At 36.9% G+C, this 26,051-nt stretch overlaps 1 protein-coding gene across 1 annotated transcript in view; it reads right to left on the bottom strand.

The window, feature by feature from the left end:
• The window catches only part of USH2A (usherin), a 758,076-nt gene that overhangs the window by 579,009 nt on the left and 153,016 nt on the right, over positions 1–26,051 (bottom strand). Inside the window, exons 13-14 of the mRNA XM_057727708.1 lie at positions 15,367–15,550; positions 5,158–5,321 (exon numbers count right to left, since the gene is read on the bottom strand). Of these exons, the coding sequence (XP_057583691.1) occupies positions 5,158–5,321; positions 15,367–15,550 (348 nt within the window). The remainder of the gene's footprint in view (positions 1–5,157; positions 5,322–15,366; positions 15,551–26,051) is intronic.

The raw sequence follows: 26,051 nt of genomic DNA, 5'->3' as shown, positions 1-26,051 counted from the left end.
TGTCTTTTTGAATTATGGTGTTCTCTGGGTATATGCCCAGCAGTGGGATTGCTGGTAACTCTATTTTTAGTTTTTCAAGGAACCTCCATACTGTTCTCTATAGTGGCTGTATCAATTTACATTCCCACCAACAGTGCAAGAGAGTTCCCTTTTCTCCACACCCTCCCCAGCATTTACTGATTGTAGATTTTCTGATGATGCCCATTCTAACTGGTGTGAGGTGATACTTCATTGTAGTTTTGATTTGCATATCTCTAATATAAAATTCAACATTCTTTCAAAAAAAAATTAATGAACTGGAATAGAAGGAAACTACCTCAAAATAATAAAATTCATATATGAAAAACCTACAGCAAATATCACATTCAATGGTTGAAGACTGAAAGCTTTTTCTCTAGGATCAGGAACAAGGCAAGGATTCTTGCTATCACCATTTCTATTCAACATAGCACTGCAAGTTCTAGCAAGAGCAATTAGGCATGAAAGAGAAATAAAAGGCACCCAAATCAAAAAGGAAAAAGTGAAATTATCTTTATTTACAGATGACATGATGTTTTATGAAGAAAACCCTAAAGATTCCACACACAAAACCTTTAGAACTAATCAGTGAATTCAGCAATGCATCAAGGTACAAAGTCAATAAACAAAAATCAGTTGTATTTCTCTACACTAACAATGAACAATCTGGAAAGAAAATTATGAAAACAATTATGTACAATAGCATCAAAAAGAATATTTAGGAATTAAATTAACCAAGAAGATGAAAGACTTGTACACTGAAAACTAAAAAACTTTGCTGGAAGAAATTAAAGATGAAAGAAATTAAATAAATGGAAACATCCCATGTTCATGGATTAGAAGAGTCAATAATGTTAAATGTCAGTACTACCCATAGAAATCTACAGATTTAACAGAATCCTTCTCAAAATCTCAATCACATTTTTTGCAGAAATAGAAAACTCAACCTAAAATTCACATGCAATCTTAAGGGACCCCAAAATAGCCAAAACAATCTTGAAAAAGAACAAAATTGGAAGATGTATACTTTCTGATTTCAAAACATACTACAAAGCTACAGTAATCAAAATAGTATGCCCCTGGCATATATATACAGACATATAAACCTATGGAATACAGAGTCCAGAAATAAACACTCACATATATGGTCAAATGAGTTCCGACAAGGAAGACCATTCAACAGGGAAAGTACAGTCTTTTCAACAAACAGTGCTCAGAAAACTGGATATCCACATGCAAAAGAATGTAATTGGACGCTTATCTAATATCATCTACAAAAATTAACTCAAAATAGATCAAAACTTTAAATTTAAGACCTAAAACAATAAAATTCTTAGAAGAAAACTCAGGGCAAAAGCTTCACAGCATGGGGTTTGGCAATGATTTCTTGCATATGATACCAAAAGCAAAGTAACAAAAGAAAAAATAGACAAATTGCATTCCATCAAAATTTAAAAATTTGTTCACCAAAGACAATATCAACAGATCAAAAAGGTAACCCATAGAATGAAATAAAATATTTGCAAATCATATACCTGATAAGGAATAAATATCCAGAATACATATGGAACTTCTGAAACTCAACCAAAAAAGTCATTAAAAAATGTGCCAAGGACTTGAATAGATATTTTTCCAAAGAAGATATACAAATAGCTAATAAGCACATGAAAAGATGCTCAGTGTCACTAATCATTGGGAAAATGCACATCAAAACTACAATGAGATACCATCTTACACACATTAGGAGGGCTTCTGTAAATAAGCAGAAAAAAAAAAATGTTGGCAATGGTAAAGAAAACGGAACCGCTGTGCACTGTTGGTGAGAACATAAAATGGTAAAGCTGCTGTGCAGAACAGTACGGCAGTTCCTCAAAAAAATAAAAATAGAATTACCATATGATCCAGCAATTCCACTTCTGGGTATATACTCAATAAAATTGAAAGCAGAATACTGAGGAGATCTTTGTACACCCATGTTCACTGCAGTGTTATTCACAAAAGCTAAAGCATGGAAGCAACCTAAGTGTCTATCAACAGATGAATGGATAAGCAAAAGGTGGTTATATATGTAATGGGATATGGCTCAGCTTTAAAAGGAAGGAAATTCCGACATATGCTAAAATATGGATAAACCTGGAGGATATAGGCTAAGTGAAATAAGCCCATAACAAAAAGGCAAATACTTTATGATTTTCCTTACGTGAGGTATTTAGATTGTTAAAAATCATAGAGACAGAAAGTAAAATTATGGTTGCCAAGAACTAGGGGGAAATGTGGGGGAGGGGATTATTGTTTAATAGGTATAGAGTTTCTGTTTCACAAGAAGAGAGTTATGGAGATGGATGGTAGTGATGGCTGTATAACATTATGAAAGTATTTAAGTTCACTAAACTGTACATTTAAAAATGGTTAATAGGGTAAATTTCATCTTATGTATATTTCACCAAAATAAAAATATTTTTTAAAGGAGAGATATGAGATCCTGTGTGATAAGTAGAGATGAAAAGAATGTGAATGATGAAAAGATGGATATATAACCAAGCATAAGCATAAAAGTGAGTAGAGTATCAAGAAGATTTAAACACAAATGAGCTATGAGTTTGTTTGTTTGTTTAGTTAAGTTCAGAGGCAGAAGTTTAGGGCAAAGTGGAATGTCATTCAGCAGAAAGCCTGTAGAAAGAACTCTTTAATACCTGTTTTGTTTCCCTCTCTCCATATCAAAAAGAATGACTATCATTTTAAAAGCATAAGACAATTATTCATAGGAAAGAACTAAACCACATAATAAGGAAGCATATTATGAGAGAGGGTCTAACTACCTTATTTTAATTCAATTCCTCTGCACTCTGGAAATTACATCCTAGGATTCCTGCCTCCATTCCATGTCCAAAAAAAAAAAAAAACCCAATCACAGATGATATTGTTAAACTTTTTTTCAATGGCTAAGGAAGTAGAAAAGATAATAATTATAATCTCATGGTTCCCAAACTGTACAGAAGGGCACCACAAAACATGATAATTTTTAAGGAAAATCCTTTCTTGGCATCAGTTGGACACAGAGAAAAATATATGCCCAAGGTAGTACACAGTTTCAACAACACATAGCACTACGTTCCTTTCAATAACATCCTATCTTTTTAAGCTGGTTGTTTTGGCTGTTGCTGGGTTTAAAAAGCAAGGGCCATGGGAAAATCAAGGTGGGACAGGACAGAAAGCAGCTCCCTTCACACTCATCCCACAGTCAGCACTTTCCTGCGCCCCTCATTCATGCCCTTCTATTCTCATTGTGTCCATCACTCTTGCTGACTGTGCTTTGAGCTCCTTTAAAGGCAGGAATCCTTTCTAATTTTTAAAATGAATTACCTCTGTTGATGCTGAGCTTCTAACTTTGTTTTGTAAAGGTTGTAAAACTGCAACCTAAAACAACAGCAGCAAAACTGCAACCACAAGTAGCTGAAGGAATGTGTTCAATACTAAGGATCACAAGTTTAAAGAGATAGAAAGTCAAAAGGAAAGTGTCCAGAAAAGAATAAGTATAAATATGCAAGTTTTCTTTAACTGTTAAGAACTGAAAGCATTGGGACAAACCAAAAATATTTAATCCAGAGAAGAAAAATCTTAACATAAACCTAAAAGTCTACCACTACTAAGAAATGTAGGCCAGGTTTCCAGTGACCAGACCATCCACTTTTGCCTGAGGTGTAATTCCTAGACTGTGTCTCAGGTGCAAGAACAAGTAGCGAGAAATGGAGCAGATGCCAATATTTTCATACATTAGTGACAGAATCAGTCAAAAAATCACTAAGATTCCATATGTGGTATATAAAGCTGTCACAATTCTATTATAAACAGTATCTACAACTGACATCCAAAGAAATTTGCTGGAATTTCTGTTGCACACAAATCAATTATATAGCTAATCAATGAATAACAAATATTAATTAAATGTTCGATGAACCCAGATTGGTGTTTAGACTGTATTTATACACAAAGGCAATTATGATAGTCCTTTCCTAAGAGTAGCGTAAGTGCCTACAGTTTTACTTATACTAAAATCCAGAAAGACCAACGAAACACAGGATACTGAAGGTAAAACACACAGGTATGAAAGCTGAATGTGTCTTGATAATTGTTAGCTACACCCTGCCTTCCACTACCTCAAAATCTGGTACAGTTGCTGTGGAGCCCACTATTTTATTACTTCTCTAGCTCCCTTAAATAGCACTGTTCCAGGCATACTTGTTTATGATGATTTGTTCAGACTTGTGGCATTTCCTAGCAATGTGACTCACGAGAGTCTCAGGACACCTCAAGGAGGAAATGCACTGTACAATACATTATAGAGGGCTCCTTACCACATGTTCTTAGCAGGCATTTCTTGGGAATTCTGCAAAAGGTACGGATAGATGATCTTGAAGTAAATCTTAAAAAATCGTCAATATGCTGTGAAATTGTAGGGCTGCAGGTGACCTTGAGAAGTCAATTCAAGGCCGCAGAGAATGGTGTTAAAAGACGTTAAAAGACACTATGATGTAACTTTGGCTTCCAAGAGTTAAAACAAAAATGTGACATTTGTTGAAACAACTAACACAACTTAAAGTAGAAAGACAGGAATATCAAATGCAGGAATGATATGCAGTAATAAATAATGATAGTAATTGCTAGAATATCGATAAGCAACTAATAGCATAGTGTCCATAAAATTGCAGGGATGGAAGGAAATAAGACTCACAATAAATCATAAATCTTCCATTTTCTATAGAGCTTACCTGCAAATGTTCTTATGTGGCGAGGTGACCAATCATTTTGGTTTAACCAACACTGTCCTAAATTTTGCACTGAAAGTTCCACATTCTGGGAAAATTCTCAGTCTGGGGTAAACCAGGACTCTGGTCACCTTACTAGTGATACCATTCCAACAAACCACTGTAAATTTCCCATTACTAAGACAATAGTATAAACATATTTGATGATTTAATCAAAGGAAAGAACCCAAATTTCATTTAGTGTTCTCTCACTTAAATTCTCCACATTGTACCTAAGCCTTTCTGGTAGGTTCTCAGCGGAGAGAGAAATTAATGAGACACTGCCTTGTGTGATGTTGCTTCACACACCAGCACTGGGCCAGAGTTCACTTACTTTTGCTGCAGCCCAATGGATTATTGATATCCAAATGGCTTGCACTGGGAACACAAGTATCACACTTTGAGCCAGTGACAAATCGTTTACAGAAACACTGGCCCGTGGTCGAGTGACAGGTTTCATTCAGGGCTCCCGAGAGATGACAATTGCAAGGCTGACATCTGAAAATAAGACAAAAAAAACATCAAAGAGAATAGTGTTTTGATTAGTAATTCATAATATGTTACATCTATCGATAACATTGTGGAATAAAATAGTCTGCTTTAGCCAGTACATTGAAAAGGATTCTTGAGTGAAACAAACACCCAATAAAACAAAACAGAAAAATAGCTTATTAAAATGCTACTCATGATGAAATCTCTATGAAGCCTTCTCTTTGTACATTAATTAATGGCAAGAAAGTGTGACATTACTTCTTTGTATGCCACAATCCATCTTATGGATTATTTTGCATACTAGTTGCTCAACTAAGAACACTGTAAACTTTCCATCCTCACAAAAGCAGTTCTCCTGACAGCTTACAATTAAGATTAGATACCCATAAAATTATCTCTTCAAGTATCTTTCAAGTTGTGAAATAGAAACCTGGGTATGATAATTATTGCTCCCTGCAAAAATCTTGCAATCCTATGGTTTTATAAAGAGTAAAAATTATATAGTTTTATAAAACTCAATTTTGCTAAGAAAACAGTTTGAGGAAGATACACTCAAACACTGTTGATGCCCTGAAATAGCTTATGTTTCATTTTTTATTTGATGCACTAAACTCATTTACCCCAAATGATGAAAGAATAGAGCGTTATTCTGACCTATGAAAAGACAGTATTGATATAAATATAATGAAAGAACTTCATTTCAACTTAGATTTCCTGGACCCAAAGATGATTGTAAAAATCACTGTCTTGGTATTTTGCCATGATAGAAACTAAAACCTGTTTCCTCGGAGTGAATTATTCAAACACTCAGTCCATGTCACCGTCCTAGATTAGGATAAGAAATTTGGGCACCAGGAAGCCTTCGAAAAGCAAAACAGCACATGTAAGAAGACCATCACCTTTCAACCGGGACTTTCCATAGGGTACATTTAAAACAGCAGTATGGCTTCCCCTATATCTTCTAATAAAGATGCTGGATGGATAGAGTTACTTCATCTCACTGCAACTTTTATGGTGTGATCTCCTGGGTAATCATTCAACACGCTTAAAAAAGCCGATAAAAGCTAAGGCTGCTAAATAAGCTGCAAATTTGTTTTATGGACTAATATCACCTTGGGAATAAATAAAGTACAGTTTGTCTTGAAAACCACTATACTGTAGTTTGCCCTTTTTATGTCATGATAAAAGGACATTTTCCCCTCCAAACAACTATATTGTATCCTTTATGCACAGACACTGCAGCAGAACTCCATCTCAAATAGATATTTTGTTTAGGCTATTTAAGTACTGGAGCTGAAGAAAATTATGCACGGAAATTAAAATGGAATTACAGAAGCAACAAAATATTTAATTTGCTCCTAACTTCATTATATGCTATTACTTAGAGTATATTGTTTGTCGGTTAATGTATCAATAATATTGGTAAGCATAAACAATAAGAGACAAGCTTCTCTCAATGCATGTATATATATCACTGCACCACTCGTGAATAAGTGACTCTCGAGTATTTCAGCTTTTATTACCATTCACTCACGAGACAATCACATTTATTTTACATACAGTACATTTAGAGTAATAGTTTCCAGTGTATAACATAATTCCTTTCCCTGATGGAGATCTATTTTCTTCGCACTAACTGCTACATGCTTAACTCCAAGTCAGCTCTGTCAATATCCATGGGATATTAAGTTCCAATCCAAATGGAATAAATAAACCACTTCTTAGGAAAGCATGCAGTGTTTTGAGTAACTAAATGTGACTCTTCCTGATTTCATAGTCTCTTATCCCAGCCATTGTTATATGCAACTTCTCTGACTTCTTATAATGGCTTCACTTTAGTAAAAGCAATTTTTACCTGTATGAAGTTCATAGGAGACTTTTCTGAATATTATAATTTGTGTCTAACCCAAAGGACACTGGGGATAATTTTGTAATTAAAGTTTAAGTAAAATGATTCCTGTAAATTTCTCAACCACTCAAATATAATTTTAAACATTTCCAAGACTCTTTAGCAAATAAGCTACAAGTTTGATGTCATTTTATAAGTTATCCTTCCTCAAGAGCATCTCCTAAATGAAATACAGTTCACGTTTATTAAAATGAAATTATACATAATAAAGGAAAAGACATTTTAAGCTTAGAAAGAGAAACACCAAACTAAGATGAATTGTGATATTGACTTTGTCAGGATAAATGGCTTTTGTAATATTAATATAAAGAAACCTTTATTACACTGACTCTCCTGGTACAGCTAGGGCTTCTCCCGCAATCTGTTTAAAATCTTCATTTTTCATCCTTAGGGAAAACCTCACTTGCTAAATGGATTTCATAAAGAGTAATCTGTCAAGATTTATATAGATAAACAATTTGTGATGTTTATTGACCAGTTCATTATGGTAAACAAAACAGGAGTAAAGTATTGCTTATCTCCACCAACCCTGTGCTATTACCGTTCCATTTGGGCCCTTACGTAACTTAGTGTTTACTGGATAGAATGGAAAAGAAGTTAATTGGCTTGTCTCTTAAATCACAAATCTCATATATTTTACTTTCCAGAGAACTTCTTCCAGGCGTGCAAACAGTAAGAGCAAGAGTTATCCTACTTATGACCATTGCGGAAACATCACTATGAATGAAGGGAATGTGTTTCAATAGTGCATTTCACAGTCAGAAACTTCCTCATGTGAGGAAAAGCAACCACTATAGGAGGTCCACGGATACAGTGCAGGATTATAGATACCTTTACTGACATTTCTCTTTAGACAACAGTCTTCTCTCTGGGGCCTCAACTCATAGGTACCATCAAATTGATTTAAAGATATTGATTGATATAAACAACAGTCATTGAGGGTAAATTATGTCCCAGGACTGGAGTAGGCACTGAGGACATAAAGATGAATGAGGTAGAATTGTTCCTGTCTTCTAGGAGCTCACGTTCTAGTCAGAAATGAAAAAATGGAAAGAGCATTAATAAAGATGCGCACAGACTCTTTGGGAACACAGAAAAGGGCCAACTACCTACTCTGGTGGAAGGGATGGGGACAGGGAAAGCAGAAGTAAGAGGGAATCTTGGAAGAAGATGTTTGGACTGAATATTAAAAGGTTGGCCTTCTACTCTGATTCCCTAAAGCCAGAAGAGTTCTTGGTTTAGTCCTCTTGTGCTGGATCCCATGAGCAGCCTTCAGAAGAGTTTGGTTAAGATTCTGTCCCATCTCTGCAGTGGGCGTGTGGTCTCACTGAGGTTCTTAGTTTCCCTTTCTTCACAGCCTACTAGTAGCATCACATTCTCTTGGAACTGACATCCACAACTATAGCAGAAGGATCTTGGACTTGGAGATCCTCGGTGCATGAGTTGAAAGCCGTATTCACATGGCTTATTGGAAAGGAAGTGAGTGGTAGTGTCTCATCAAGAAGGGAGGAATCAACAGTGCCCAGTCCACCCTCCCTGGTATTACAGCCTTCCTATAAATAAAAGGACTCATAAGAACTAGTCTTGGGAAGTGACTCCCTTGCATCCAGACAAAGGTGCCATCCAAGTCCAGGTTGGGGACATTCCTGTCATCTGGAGCAAACCTTGCTAAGCACAGTTCTGTATTTGGGCCTCTGACACTTAGGACTTCTGACTTCCATAACTATCAGATAATAAATTCAATTTGTTTTACTCCACTAAGTTTGTAGTAAATAATCGTAGCACTAATAGGAAAGGAACATGCCTGGTGTAGTAGAAAAGCCATAATTGGAACTGCAACATCTTGACGCCAACACTGTGTTATTCCTATTACATCACATTGAATAAACACTAATTTATAAGAACTGACATTTCTTAGGGAGTCACACAGAATCTATATTAAAGGAGACTATATCATTTAGTGGTCATGGTAGCTTGCAAAACTGACCACAATTCTTCACCTCTCTGTTTATGCAGGTCCTTTACAACGAACTGTGCAATTCCTTCCATCAAAAAGTAGAGTCTATTTCTCCACCTCTGCATATGCACTGGCTGGTGACTTGCTTTGGCTAATAGACTAAGGCAAAAGTAACTCTGTGGCAGTTCCAAGCTTACGTCTCGAGTGTCCTAGCACCTTTCTGCTTTCTTTCTGGGAACTCGTCCACTGCTTCATGAGTGAGCCCTGGCTGGATGGCTGGATCATGAGAGGCATGTGGCCCTTTAACCCCATCGCTCTAGATAAGAGCTAGCATTCTAACAAAGAGTCATAGAAGAGAGTGAATCTGTGAGTCAAGATCCCCGACATTCCATTGTGATACCATGAAAGGACAAGAAAGTTATCTGCTCCCCTTTGAAGTCATTGATCTGGTTCTCAGAAAAAGAGGCCAATTGAGATCCCTTAGAAATACGCATGCGAAAAGATGGCCAGAACAAACCTATAGCTTAGTGGTGAAAAGGAGAACGTGTGCGGTAAAAACAAAAGTAATCTGGTCACAGAAGAATTTTACTTTATGTGTTAGAAGTCTGAGCCTTTTGATTCCCTGGCCAGACTAGATCCCAATTCCCTACCATCTGAGGGAAATTACAGTTCATTGTGTGTCAGCTGGTTGGTAAGAGACATGTAGTGATACTTCTAGCTCCTTAAGGCTTAAAAAATGACAATATACAACTAATGAATATAGAGAAAAGAGGTCATAGGGAAGAAACCTTTGGGAGATGGTGATGTGTGGATGATACATGAGAAAATGGTGGTGCCCCAGATAAACCGGAGCTGTCTTGTGGGCCGTGGGAAAAAGGACTTGTAGTCACAGGGCAGCTTGAGGACAGGGCCAGAAGTGCACTGTGTCAAATTCGGGTCTCAATTACCCACTGAGTCAAACTGAATGTGGCCCATTTTTGTCTCGTTGGTTTTGGTCTAGACAAATATGATATGCTTTTTTGGTTGTTTTGCTTTATTGATTTTTCAGTGGGCAGACTTTTTTTGCTTCATTGTTTTCAACAACGATTAAATCACACTTGCTTTATGTGTCCAAGATAAATACAGTGATTTTTGCACTTGGATCAGCTTTTTAAAATTCATGCCCCCTTCTTGTGATAGGGAACTTCTGAAGAATGGACTACTTGGATGAAAACAGGTAAATGGTTTTCTAGCTTGTTACTGTTGTGTTTAGTGCATTTTTTGATGCTGTGGCTGAGCTTTAGGGTCAGGGCCTATTTTATGTTACTAATTTTGCTCTTGGGAGTATTTAAAAAGTGTATAGAATAAGCCAAGAGGAAAATACAGCAAACATATCTGTGCACAATAAAGAGAAGATGGAGTAGGGATATGTGTGAACTTCATGGAGGGTTAAATAAAATCCCCTGAATATATAAACGAAAAAAGAAGATGAGAAAATTAACTTATTTTCAAAATCACTGAAGAGATACAATGATACCTGTATCTTCTCCTTGTTTAACAATAAGATACTTATAATCTTTGTAGAATTTTGGAAATTAATGAAGTAAATTTATACTTGTAAGTAGCTACCAAAGTGCCTGATTCACAGTATATTCAAATGGTTTTAGATGATTTTCTTTCTTTTTTTAAAAATTTTAACATCAGGGCACAAATAGTTATTTTCCTATATTGCGTGTCTGTATACATTTAGACTGAGTGGATTTTTTCCTTCAGGAAACAAAAATTCCTTATACTAGATGGAATCCCATGTATTTTAGCCCTCTTAGTACACGTTTTCAAAATAGTCGATGTTAGTATTTATACACAAGAACAAGGAGAAGTCCACAAAGATTTCAGTATCATTCAGGAAAGGAATGGAAAACATAAAGAGAATAAAATCCATTTTTATCTCTTCCCAATGATGAGCAAAAGTATAAACTCAAGCAGTTCTCATTGTCACATTTTGAAACATCTCTCTCTATGACCTTGTGTGCTAGAGGATTTCTTCTCTAACCATCATCAGTGTTAAAGTGAAACACAACAGTAGAATTCATCAGTAGAACAGAAGGGTCAACTTTAGACACAGACATTTCATATGACTAATATAAAAAAGGGAAAAATACTGCTGATTTCCTTGGGCCCTAAGTGGTCAAGGGAGGCTTTATTCTTTCCAGTTATTTCAGAAAAGCTGCATTATATATGGTGGCCCTTGCTTTCAATAGCTCTTTCCAGCAGCAGCCTATGCTCAATATTAGAGCCAATGCTGCCCAATCTGAGAACATCCTGACCCCCACACACACGGGTGGTATGGACTTGAATAAATATTTTAAAGTTTATATCTTTCTCACTAAGATGATGACATGAGATGACATGAGACTTTTATTTTTATTTTTGGAAGAGGTAAGGAAAGTAATCCATATGAGAATTTTTTCTGTGTTGGCTACATTAAGAATGGGATGCATGAGGGGCATGTAAATTTAAAACTCAGAGAGACAACTAGCCATAGCCTAGGCCCATGATGGAGATCTGAAGAGGTGATAAAATATTTGAGAGTCATTTACATGCATGTAGTGATTGAAATCATGATGTTGATATGTACATTGAAGGGCCAGATTAAAGAGAACGAATCAGCAAAAGAAACAGAAAACAAATCAGAGAAGCAGAATCTTGGGAGTCAAAGGAAGAGATAATTTTAAGAAAAAGGGAGAACAATAAAATAATTGGCACACTGGAAAACCATGAATCTAAGAAGCAATCACAAATTAATTTTACTTTCATCTTTCACTGTTCCTTTAAATATATTGTATGGGGCTAATTCCCCTGTCTGCCACCTGAATATAAAGTGAATCAATTGTATTGCTTTTCTGGTCTTTCTTAGGCAATAGAAAGTCCTACAGTTATTTTAAGTTGCAAAGCATGGGTTCAACAAGAAGAACTAAACTGGAGGCATCAGATTTCCTAGTTTCAAAATATATTACAAAGCTATTGTAATCAAAATGTTACAGTACTGGCATTGAAAACAGACACATAGACTAATGGAACAGAATAGAGAGCCAAGAAATAAATTCACACATATCAGTCAACTGGTCTTCAAACAGGGTATGAGGAAAGGATGGTCTCTTCAACAAATAGTGCTGACAAAACTAAATATTCACATGCAGAAGAATGAAATCAAACCCTTAAATCACCATATACAAAAAAATCAACTCAAAATGGATTAAAAACTTAAAAGTAATACCACAAACTAAAACTACTAGAAGAAAACATAGGGAAAAAGCTTCTTAACATTGGTCTAGGCAATGATTTTGTGGTTATGACACCAAAGCTCAGGCAAAAAACCAAGAAGAGATGAGCTTAAAAGCTTTGCACAGCAAAGAAAATAACCAACAGAATGAAAAGACAACCTACAGAATGGGAGAAAATATTTGAAAACCATCTATCTGATAAGGGGTTAATATGTAAAATATACAAGAAACTCATACAACTCAATAGCAAAAAAAAAAAAAAAAAAAAAAAACCTAATTTTAAAAAATGAGCAAAGGATATTTACAGACATTTCTCCAAAGAAGACATGCAAATGGCCAACAGGTACATTAAAAGGTGCTCTACATCATTAATCTCAGGGACATGCAAATCAAAACCACAATGAGATACCACCTCACACCTGTCAGAATGACTATTATCAAAAAGCTAGGTGTTGGTTAGGATGTGGAGAAAAGGGAATCCCTATACACTATTGGTGAGAATGTCTATGGAAAACAGTATGAAAGTTCTTTAAAAACCTAAAAATAGGACTATCACATGATTCCAGCAATCCTTCTTCTGGGTATATATCCAAAGGAAATAAAATCAGGATCTTGAAGAGATATCTGCACCCCTATGTTCACTGCAGCATTATTCACAATAGCCAAGATAGGGAAAAACCTAAATGTCCATCAGTGGATGAATGGATAAAGAAAATATGGCCTGTGTGTGTGCGTGTGTGTGTGCGTACTTCCTTACTTGACTCAATATAATTATGAGTCATCTAATATGTAAAGACATACAATTGCATTTATATGAAACTTGTCATAAGTCTTTTTGCTTTGAACCCACACTTAACTCTAGATCTTTTACTCTATAGAAACTACCAGCTTTTCAAACTTTGGCTCTAACTCCTAGACTCCAACCTGAACTCATCGCTTTTGTTTTACTGAGTTCTGCTTTCCTGATTTTAACCTCGGCACCTGCTAATAATGTAGTTGTTTTTGTTGTTGTGATGATGATGATGATGGTGTATTTTATACCCACTTTTCTGGCTCTTCCTATTCCTCATCAATTTAGGTTAAAATTTCAAGCCAACTTTTAACCCAGGGAGTCTAATTCCAGTATTAGCCAGTCCTGCTGCAGAGTGATAGGTGATAGAACACTATCTGTAAGCAATTCTTGGCCCTGGATTAGATTGGGGTGGGGAGTGGGGTGGGTAGAAAAATGAGTGAGAAGCAGAATGGGGTAAAGGTCAGCCTGAATTTAAAACAGTGAAGGGCAGAGGAAGCAGTGTAATGGAGGGAATCAGGTTTCACTTAAAGAAAATTAAGTGAAAAAGCCGAGACAATTAGACATCTCTTAGTCATTAAGTAGGGGTTTTGGTGACAACACTGGCAAGAACAACAAGGGATATCAGTAAAGGGAAAATGGGTAAGAGACTGGCACAAAATGTCATAGATTGGCATGAGTGTTCCAAGAAGGACAGCTGACTGAGAAAGATATTTTTCTCTTGGTAACTAAGTGTTGTCAGAAAAACTACGGAAAAAAAACAGGAACTCTAAGGACAGAGGTGGCCAGTAGTGAAACAAACCAGCCCCAGAGCTCCAACTGGGGAATGTGTGAGATGGTCTTTCAACAAAAAGTATGTAGAAGGGGTAGTAGGTGCAATAACTGGCCCTGATTTTACTATCAAGATGCTGATAACACGTTTATATTTAACATCTGCTGTCCCATGTGTTTTCTATGCTCATCCAGAGTGATTTAGTATTTGTAGAGAAGAGTAGCAATGCTCTCAAACTAACCAAGATGATATTCCAATGGTAACAGAGGTGGAGCAGCATGGATTTGAAAAACAAAATATGTAATAAGAACGAAAAGTTGTTTTAATAAATATTTTAAATATCATATTAAAGTTTTTCTAATCAAACTGAATTTTAGTAGAGAGCCAAATGAACTAACTTGAGTTCTTTTTCAATAATTGACCCTGTCCCCCTGTCCACACAAGGTGTTCATGAAGAGTGTAACAGCCAAATGGCAGGCAGCAGGGGGAGTTGAAACAATAATCTCAAACCCCTGCATAACTAGCATTTATATGTATAAACACACAGAGACACATACTGAGAAACAGACTTGACTGGTGTGTGCAGACACAAGACTAGTTTCTTGGGAACAGGAATGTCAAAGAATTCATGGATATAGTCCCAACCCTAGACAAATGTATAATCTACTCAGACCAAAAGAAGGCACATGGAATTGGCAGTCCAGCACACCTTCAGACATACAGCAATGAACACATCTGCATGAAAGCAAATGCCCACAGATACACAGGAATTAAGAAGTAGAACATTAAAGACAGTATAACTTTGAAGAGTGGTTAATTTGCTTTCAGAAGGTACTTTACACACTGGGAACAAAAATCTTATCGCTGAATTCAAAGATACGTTTCTCAGCTGCCAGTCTTTAAACCTAAATTAGAAAGGCAAAAGGAACATAAATGAATGTAGTAATAAATTCAGGGGCCGTGTAGAACAAAGTATATACACACATATGCTACCTATCCTAGCCTGTGCGTGCGAGTGTGTGTGTGTGTTTTCTCCTATGGGTATTTCTTTACCTGTCTTTCTCCACATTCAAATTTTGAGTTCTTTGCAGAAACATGATTTTTATCTTGTTAAATATTCCCAGGCCCTAACACTGGGCACATTTATCAATGTATAGCAATTCGTACACTGGAACTCTAGGAGATATGCGGAGATAACTATTATGCTTAATAAACGCAGACATCAAAGAATAAAAGAATATATCAGTCAACTCAGGAGGACAAAAGATACTGCCAAAAAATCACTGTTGGTTAAAAAAAAAAGTCACTGTAAATACAATTTAGTAAAAATATTCAATTATTAATTCTTATAAATAGTTACCTTCCAGTTTGAGGATCAAATCCAAAATAAAGGTCTTTACAATGGTCACAACTTTTCCCGGCAATGGAAGCATCTTGGCAAACGCACTGACCAGTCAAGCTATTACAGATGTGATTAACTGCACCAGTTGTGTGGCATGAACATGGCAGGCAGCCAGTGGCATTGCCTGGAGAAATATAAAAACCTGGAAATAAAGAAATGAAAAGTTTTTGTTATACTTTCTACCCAGTCTTCTCTTAAAAAAAAAGAAAAATAACATTTTGATTACATTGAAAAACAGAACACTCTACCACAGCGCTACCTAATTCCCAACACAAATGTGGTTGTAGTTGTTCTTTACCACTCTGTCAATTACAACCAAAGAAAAGCTGAGTAAATAATTGATGTTGTACCTGGGTGTCTTCCGGACACCTGCAATTCAGTGCATGTAAAACCTTCTTCATGATCTTCCCACCAAAGTCTGGTCTCTCCTCTAATCATCTCCATTTCAGCAAATAGTACCACCATCTATTATTCAGTTGCTTCAGCTAGAACCCTGAGACATCTTTGGTAGGACAGCCAGATAAAATATGGGGTGCCCAGTTAAATTCAGATTTCTAATAAAATATGATTATTTTAGTAAAAGTAGGTCCCACGTGATATTCACTTATATTTAAAAAAAATTGTCTGAAATTCAAATTTAACTGAGCATCCTATATTTTGCTAAAACTGGCAGCTCTTGAGCCCTTCACTTCCCTCTGCCCCTACATATAGCAAATTACCAAGTCCTATGAATACCGTCTTCTAAGAGTTTTAAACCTTCTACTCTCCATCCCCACTGCCACCTCCCTGGTCAAAGTAACTACCAAGTTTTTGACAGTTAACACTATGTACCAGAGGCTATGGTACAAGCTTTATATTTATCATCTCATTTGGTTCTATTATCAACGCTAATAATTCAGGCATTATTATGTCCATTATATAAATCAGAAACCTGAAGGTTAGGAAGGTTCACAAACTTTCCTAAAATAACAGAGTTGACCAACAGCAGATTCAAACTCAGGCATCTCAATCACAGAGGCTGTCTCATCCGCTGGTGTCCCTCTCGTCTTCCTCCAATCTATTCTTTATAGTGTAGCTGGAACCATCTTTGTCAGAGTGTAGATTGAACACTTCATTCCTCTGTTTAAAGTTATTTGATAACTTCCTCTTCCCTTTAGGAAAAAAATACCCCTAGCACAGCTTCCAACCCTCCAGTAGGTTCCCACCTATCTCCCTAGCTTCATTTCATGGCTCATCGCACCTGCCCCAGCCATAATTCTTTCTGTTCTTGATGCCTAAACACTGTTCATGGGCAGTTCTGTCTGCTGAAAAGATTTGGACCCACGTTTTCTGCTTAGTTCACTCTATGCACATCAGGTCTTGTGACTTCCTCCAGTAACCTCCTCGAGGCTAGTTTAGGTATGCCTGTTAGTTTAACAGCATCCCATTTCCAATAGAGTGCTGATGAAAATTACAATTAATCTCATTTCCACCAGACTGTAACCATCCCGAAGGCAGGAACCTCATCTCATTAATTCATTCTCGTCTCCTTGGTACCTAGTACAGTGTTTGTTATAAGGTAGGCACTCAAACATTGGAATTCACAAAACTGCACCAAGTTATTATGTAGGCATTGATCCCCACAAGTACTATATTAAAAAAAACAGAATTTAGATTAATTATAAAATCTGTATTTTTTTCTTATAGAAAGAGAAATAAAATATGATTCAAAAATATCTTCCGGTTACTTTAAGTTTCTTGGACTCAGACGGTGGAAAGCAACATTTATAAAATTAGAAATGCACTGAACATTTGGATGATGAAGTAGGCATATGAGGGAGAAATGGTTCTGGGTGTTGTGTGATATGTGTGTTTGCGTGTGTAAGTGTATATATGCGTATATACGCACATACACAAATATATACACACACACAAGCGTGTGCATGACAAGATATTTTACTGAAACAACGAATAAAGTTCTGGCAAATGAAAATAAGTTGTACAACTGTCAGGATCACTAACTTAGGTATATAGAAAATTCGTGATATTGAAAGAAAGCATGAACACAAAGGGAATCACTGTGTTATCTATTCTTTCAGGAAAAAACAAAAATTGGAACACTGTAAAATTCCCTTGAGGCTCGAGGCGAAAACAAGCCATTCTTTCACAGCCATCAACAATTAATTTGTTTTTCTTCTCCTAGGCCCTGCATCTTCTCTCTTGAAAAGGTTCAGGAAGAGTAAAACAGAAAAGGAAGCAGCTCAAAATCTGTGCCATTCAACTGGAGAGAGCCAAGACAGTCGTTTTTAATAGTAATTTACAACTGGATTGCGCCATTTGCTTCTTCGCATCCACCGACAGTAATTTGCTTCATATGTGTTTCCAGAAAGAGAGCATGGCCATGATAATTATCACATATTCTCCTGCTTGATTCATCGTGTGATCAAAATCACAAATGTGATTGTCTATTTTGGACTCAAGACCACTGTGGCTGGGATTCTACGCATTTTTCTCCCTGTGAAGGTACCTACCTTAAGATTCATGATGATGGCATCATGCACGTACTAACAGCTCTCCAATCTGGATAAATTCCCCATTAGCACAGGTACTTAGAAATAGAAGTAATGTGGACATATTGCAATAGGTTCAAGTAACAGAGAATTCTAGAACAATTAAGGAGGATTTTTACAAGAAATGATTTGTTAGATGTAAAGACCAGGAGGGTAGATTTTGCTACAGAAGACTCAGGTGCCCAAGTTTTGGAGACTAAAGAGCACAGAAAAATCAGAGGTATAAGCAGAGAAGGACAAGAAAGGTATGAAAGCACCCAGGGATGCTGCATCCTAGAGGTTATGGCTTCAAGGAAGAGATTACACTGGAATTTGTCTTGGGGTTAATTCCCCTCCTCCTCGCAGCAGCATGATTGTAAAGGTTAATCCCACCAGTATTTTAGTTGTCCTATTTTTAAGCACTTCTAATTAGGATGACTCAGGTACCTTCCTGCTCAACGATTACTTCTTGCCTTACCTGCATGTGCCTAATTCTAGACCATTACCTCTCCTTTTATGTCTCCTAACTATAGAAAACATTTTCCCTTCCCTCCTACTTAAAGTTCAACTCCTGAGTGCAGCTTAAAGATAACTGACCTTTTTTTCTTTTTTTTTTTTTAAACTGAATAGATTCCTGATCTCCCTCCATTAGCTCCACTTCATCTTCCCCATCTGCATGTCTGCATCATTTTAACTGATCTTTTGGGGATTTTGTTCCATGGGTGATTTTGTACCACATTCTGAAGCATAGTCATTAGGACAAAGGTATTACCTTCCATTACGTGGTGCTGAGAGTTCACACAGAGAGAGCACACATCAGCCCGCTAAAGTTTCTTCTTTTCTCCAGTTTTCTTTCTAACTCTGGGTCCAGATGAGACAAGTCTCTTGTGGGAAACAATGTGTTATACAGCTAACACAAAAAGTCGCCCATATCGTAAAAGAGTATTGCTTTATCCAGAAGGCTAACAGCATCCTTAGAGCTCAAAGTTATTAGCCAGGCGGCTAGTATTCTCTCCTGTAGTGGCTATTTGCACAGCACAGTACCTGTCCTGGGCATAAAAGAAGAGCCCATTTCCTAGCAATGTCCCTCCTGAGGACCATGAACAACTAGGCTTTGCTAAGGTGTGGAAATGGGAGAGAGAAAACTAGTTTAACCTCTAGGCCTTATTTAGAAAAGGAGGGCATAGCTGAGGCTAAGCACTAATTACAAGCCATTTAGCAGAAACAATTCTCACCTTAAACCAGAGAATGGACATCATATTAAAAGAAGCGTCTAGGGAGGAATTTGCCACTCACCTACCCCAGGCAACAAAAGACTATTTGAGAAACGGTTTTGCAAATCAATCTTTTTAAAATGAAGTATAGGAGATGATGCTAATTGTCAAATTAAAATAATAATTTTCCTCCATTTGGTGGTTTTATATAAAAATAATGCTAAAATTATTATTATAGATTTGATTAAATGTTAACAAATGCATAAGTAAATATTGTTATTCATCTCAAGCTATCATTTCTCTTTAAACATTTGAAAAACTCATTTTCGATTAGTTTAGATATATTCCAAATTCCCTGCTCCTATTCCCTCTTTCCGGACTGCTTCCCCTACTTGAATATCTTGCCAAGTCCTATTTATTTTTAAAACCCAGCTCAGGAAACACTAAGTTCTTTATGTCTCCCAGCCTTCAAGAATTAATCAGTCCCTTCACTTTACTACTTCTCTATCTTGTGCATTTCTAATATTGCACTTATCACAAATATATATTTACATCTGAGTCAGTTTCCCCTACTAAACTGTGATGTTTAACATATTTATGGTTGTTTATCTTACAGTAGCACAGGCCCTGGTATATAGTAATTGATTCAATAGATGTCAATTGAAAAAAATGGATATATGAAGGAAATGGATAGATGGCTGAAAGGACAGATGAGTAGATGGGGGGGTATCTGTTACTCTTTAAATTATCAAATGACCTCTTTAATACTGAAAAGAAAACAGTAAATATAAACCTGTGAGTCATGAGAGTGACTGCTTAGAAGAGGTTGGATATCAGGGAAGATAGCAGGAAATGTATGAATGAGCACAATAAATTCAAGATGTAATCCTTGCTATATCAATGGATGGAACAGAGCTTCAGAAAGAAAATGTCACCCCCAAACTATGTCTCCAGTTATTAGAACAAAGGACATCATAATATGCTCATATAAGGGAAATTATTCTATTGGATTTTTCTGTTTTATAAAAAACCTGGTTTTCCTATTTATATGAATATCCATGAGAAACCTCCATAAGTATATTCCCTAAGAATCAAATCCAATAACGACAATGAATATGAAGAAGGACAGCTCTGATTATGTCTTAGAGATTACAATCGCAGATATATATGTCTATTCGTAATCCACAGCAAAACTTTTATTTTCTTTCTTCTCACTTTTCTCAGTCTCAATATTTCTCAGCTGTACGCTCTACAGTCTCTATCCTATGCCATGGCAACCATCTCAAACACTTCTCCAACTTGGTCCATGGAGTAATTCCATTTCTAGACCCCTCAGTCAGCTCTCCATTATTAGACACTGCAGCCTTCCACAACTCTGTTAATTTTTATTTTGTAACTATTACTCAGATTCCTCACAAATGAAATACCCCAACACCTGAAGCAGGAGCAAGAATCATGGGTTGAGAGGAGTTTGAGAGTGAGGGAAGGTTACAAACACTTGTAAGAGTATCTATTTCAACCCACCCTCAAATATTTATTAAATGAATATTTATGACAAATAATGAGTTGTTCAGAAAAAAGTTTTACTCTTTCAGAGTGAAGATTAGGGCAGATGGACTTGGACTTGTAAATGGCTCTTTTACTTAATGAGATTCCATTTCCCCTAAGGAAATAACACTGGTCCTTCCATCATAGAAATAGTGTGCATATTAAATGGGATTTTTTTTAGATAAAACTCTGTCCCAGGGTCTGGCAAACAGTATACATTCAGTAAATGTTATCTATTATCATCATTGCAATTTTTACTAGGCAGTTCTCAATGAAAGTGGGATTTTCCTAAAATTTAAATAATGACCTGTCAATACCCTTTCTTTTCCCAGATGCGTGTAGGATTGTGGTCCGTATATCCTATGACAAGATTCTTTCCTGGTGGTTTATTTAGGAAAAGGCTCATATTCTGTAGTCTTTCTGTGAAAATCTGGAAAAGCTGTTTCACCAAACACTGGGACACGTGTCATAATCAAATCGCAACTTTGATGCACTGATTTTTAACGGCGTATCACCCATCTAATTCCAATTCCAATGGTGAGGTCTTGCATGCAATTCTGGTTGATGAGCTCATTTCTTACCAAATATGATGCGCTTCTTAATGAAACAAGATACTTTGCTTTACTTTCTAATGGTCTGCATGAGTTATAAAAGCAAACCCAAAGTAAATACCAGAGGGAAGCATGAGGAATTGTCCTATTAGCACAAAACATGTCATGTGAAGCTGTTTTCATTATAAATTAGCCTTTATTTTATTCCAGAGCTGCAGAGTCCTCAATAACCCTCTCTGCCTCTAGTTCTCAAGGACAAGGGTGGGTCACCGGCTGGGGATGCCTTGACACTGTTCTCTGCCTTTCTCGGCCTGGCCTCTGATTAAGTGCCTGCTGCCGAATGTTATGAGGTCATCCAATCCTGGAAGAACAAACCGGGAAAACATATTCAGCGCTCTATTTATGAGTGTGGGTATGTGTACATTCATATATGTACACACGCTCCAAATAATTTTAAATTAAAGCATTTTTAAAATACTTAATGGAGGTTAAGCAGCATTCTTAACCTCTGTTCGAGTTATTGAATGGCATATTAAAACCAATGTGGCTCTAATGTACCTTCTAATGTGCACTGCTGCTTTAACAAATTGCCTATAAATTTTCGTTGAATTAAGCTTATTCCTTGTAGTAAGGTTAGGTTAATAATACATGAGGTTTCATTATATGCATCTTCCTTAATAATGTTTTTTAAGAAAGTAGGACAAGAGTCCATGCGTACTAGTCTAGGATGGTCAGTGATATTTACGATCACAGATGAAAAAGGCAGGCTGGAGTCCTTGGGCTCCCTCGTTCACCCCCCTACGCAGGACTGCTCCCTCCGTGCCCTGCTGCTCCCACACATCAGCGTGGTGTTACCCACTGAAGTATATGATCTAGGTCTCTCAGATGTGTTTAAAGAAGTAGAAAGAAAGCTTCCGATTGCAACAGTGCATTTTAATGTGCCCACTGCAGGGCTGGCTACTATGAAGCCTCTGTTTATAATAAATATCCTTCAAGATCAGCATTTCTTTTCTCAATGTAAATTTCACGGACAGAGACAATAAAACCCAGAAAACAAAAGTCAAAGTAGTTTCTGAAGCTTGCAGAACACAGAAATGAAAAAAAAAAAAAAAAAAGAGGTCCACAAACACACTCTGACTTTTCCATAGGCTATACATATGTGTACAGAATATCTTGTGTTGTCCAAAAAATGCATTGGGTCCTTAAGCCACTATTTTCTTTCCTCCCTTCTAAGGTAGAATGCCATAGCCTCCCTGTGTGTAGCTAAAGAAGCGCTCAGGGGCTTGTACTACACTCACATCTAAAAAGAGGAGAAGGCCATTGAAGTCTGTTTTTCAACATAATTATTCAGTAGTTCAGGAAATAGATATGGACTCCCTACTACGGACATGTGGTCCATGCCCCGGAATAGAGCACTGAACAACCTGAGGGAAGTAGTGAGACTTGTAGGCTGGAGAGGAACAACCTATGGTCTGGAAATGAGGTTATGGAGGTCATGGGCATTACAGATCCTGGGGGCCATTAGAGTCCATTGATGAACTTGGCTGTTTCCTTACAATGATGGAGACCCAGTACAGGCTGGGGTGATATGATCTGGCTGAAGTCTGAACAGCATCACTCTGGCTGCATGTTGGAGAAGGATAAAGAGGAGAATCAGGGAGTTTAGGCAGCTTTTGGAATAGTCGAGGAGAAACATGACCACCGCTTGGACCAAGATGGATAAGTGAGGTGGTGAGAAGTGGTTACATCCTGGATGCATCTGAAGGTGAAACCAACAAGATTGACTTTGATAGAAGAGACAAGTTGTGGGAAAACCGTCAAAGATGGCTACAAGGATTTGACCTGAAAAGATTACAACCCCAAACATCCTAGGGTGACATTTTCAGCGAAGCATGGTTGATTGAACAATTTTTCCCTTCTAAAGTCCAAAACGTTAAATAAAAGAAAAAAAAAAATAAAACAGAAGAGGAAATGCCAGCTAAGGACAAATAAAAGCCAGCACTTTCAGGTGGACAGGCCAACAATAAGATCATTGATGCAGGTTTGCATAACTCTGGGAAAAAAGTGAAATTGAAGGCTTCCGAGATTTCTGAAGGCAGTGTGATTTTCCCCAAACAGAAGGTTTTCCATCTCACATTTTGGGAAAGGAAAATGAGTTTTCTCTTTAGAAGTTAAGCCTGAGAGGGTCTGCACTCAACAGATACAGGGATGCAGTGCTACAGCGAACGTGGGGGTTATATGAAACCATCCTGTGATGGTTAATTTTATGGGTCAACTTGCCTAGATTTGATGTCCAGTTGTTCAGCCAAACACTGGTCTAGATGTTGCCATGAAGGTGTTTTATAGATTTTCCCCAAACATAGGAACATTAATCTACAGACAAAATGCCCCACTGAACTCCCAAAAAAAGTATTTATCAAAAAGCATCTCATCATGAAATTTTCTGAAGTGAGGGATAAGGAAATGGTAAATCGTCTGGAATGTAAACAAAAGGAAAAAGGAAGAATCTAGTTGGTACTGCTAGAAGATAATGCTGAAATAAATTTATTGAGTGAAAAGAATTCTACATAATGATACAATTTCAAATAGGTATGCGTATGGAATAAACATAATGTCAAGTGTTCAAAATTCTAAAAAAAAATTACTTTCCTCCCTATGCTCCTTTTCAGAAGCTACTGGAGCCTTTGCTCTACCAAATTCACAAATTAGTCAAGAGAAAAGAACACACAGCATTCAGGAAACAGGGGATCCACCATGGGAGATGTGAAGGAAATCTTCAGTACAGCTGCAAAAATAAGACCTAGCATATGGTGTGCAACAGAACTACAGATCAACAGCCTTAAATCAGCACAGGTGGGTCAGGAGATCAGATCCTCCCATGGACTGGTATATTCAGTGGAAAAAAATACACACATACACACACACATATATATATACACACACACGGACATCTCCTATTGGTTCTTTTTCTCTGGAGAATCCTATCTAATATAGATGCCCTTGTTAAAACTCCTGATTATTTCTCACTTCAATTAAACAAACTACTTACTGACCACATGCAATATACAAGGAATTATATCACTACTGTGGCTTTGTAAGTTGAATGATATAATCCTTACTGTCAAGATATCAAAACACAAAGGAAATAAGACAACTACACCAGTAAATAAAATACAAGGTAATTTTAAATATGATAATTATTTTCATTAATAGTGATGATACCCATTCTATATCCTCGTTAAAAGAGAGGACAGCTGGCCATACACCTTTGGAGAGGAGTTCTGTGTCATCTGTACTTAGGCAAATATCTACTAAGAAATTATTCTTCTAGAAAAACAACACCATACCAGATAAACCCCCAAAAGAAAAGGGGCAGGAGACCACGAGGATTGAGTATGAGTTTCCAGTAATTTCTAAATTTAATTTTTATTTTTATCAAAATTTACATGCAGATGGTTCTTAAAATCAAATAGAACTCAAAGGCTCAGCATGTAAAATGGCAGCCTGCCACTCCACCCTTCTCCCAGGAGCTCCCCTGCCTAGAGCAGCCATCCTCACTTCCTCGAGAGCTTTCTTCTGGCTTTTGTTTCTCTATTTCTGAATAACATACACATATTGTGCCATCTCAACAATTAAAATTTAGACTACTGTCTTTCTACTATAGAAAATGAATATTTAGCACTTTATACCTCTTCCTCAATAATCCCTTTAGTCAGTTAAATCAATATTCAGAGATTATCTTATTATGACTATATAAATCTGTTTCACAGTTATGCCCTATAATATGCTTGATTAGATTTCCCTTCTTGGAAAATTTGCCTATGCTTCATTTTCTAGGAATCTCTTAGATATTTCTAGGAATCAAAACTCTCCAACAGAACTCTACCCAAGAAATCTATCAGTTTCTTTTTTTTTTTCACTGAATATATCGGTCCACAGGAAGATTCAAACTCCTGACCCTCCTGCTCTGATGTGAGCCCACTGGTCTCTAGTTCCGTGACACAGCTATATTCTAGGTCAGAATGAAGCACTCAGTAAACTTTAATCATGAGTAACAACTCAGAAGCATATAACATTTGCTCTGTTAACTTTTGCTGGTTTACTTACAAAGAAGGATGTATAAATCATGGTTATTTGTGCAGGAAACTGACTACCTTATTTCCCAAATCACAGATATTAATAAATAGTAAAAATATCTTAGGATATAAAAAATAATAATTGAGCACATATGGAAGGATAAATCTGAAGCTGGAAGAACGTAATATATGCTACAGCTGTCAGGTAGGCCATCTGACCAACTCTCAATAATCTTCCTGTTTTCTGGGTTACTTACCACCTCGCTCCTACCAGAAGGAGTGGTCCCTAGAAGCCATGCCTATTTTATGTGATCCTGACACCCCTGGCCACCACGAACTGGCTCTGACATGGCCACCCTAACAAAAGTGAGTCAATTAGAATCTCCCTCTTGGAACTGTAACCAAGAAACAGCTAACATATCTCTGTATAGCTAGAACTAGAACTGTAAGCAAACTCGGGGGACAGGAATGGCCACACCGCCACACGGAGAGGGAAAGAGAGGCAGAGAGTGCCCGTCTGAAAGAGATGGAGGGTGGGAATGAATGAATCTTTATCAGTGGGCGCTTTCTAGTTCCTGAGCCCTGACTGCATTGCTCCATGTCAGGTTTTACGGGACATTCAGTGATAATATAGCCCCCATTTATATTGAAGCCAGATCAAATTTTTTTTCTCTGATATTTCATCTCAAAGAGAATTAACAACTCATCCATTCTTTTCTGTCTCTT

Source organism: Hippopotamus amphibius, chromosome 3, assembly GCF_030028045.1.
Source record: "Hippopotamus amphibius kiboko isolate mHipAmp2 chromosome 3, mHipAmp2.hap2, whole genome shotgun sequence".
NCBI lineage: Eukaryota > Metazoa > Chordata > Mammalia > Artiodactyla > Hippopotamidae > Hippopotamus > Hippopotamus amphibius.
The sequence above is the reverse complement of the archived record's forward strand: the minus strand, read 5'-3'. Positions and strand labels throughout refer to the sequence as shown.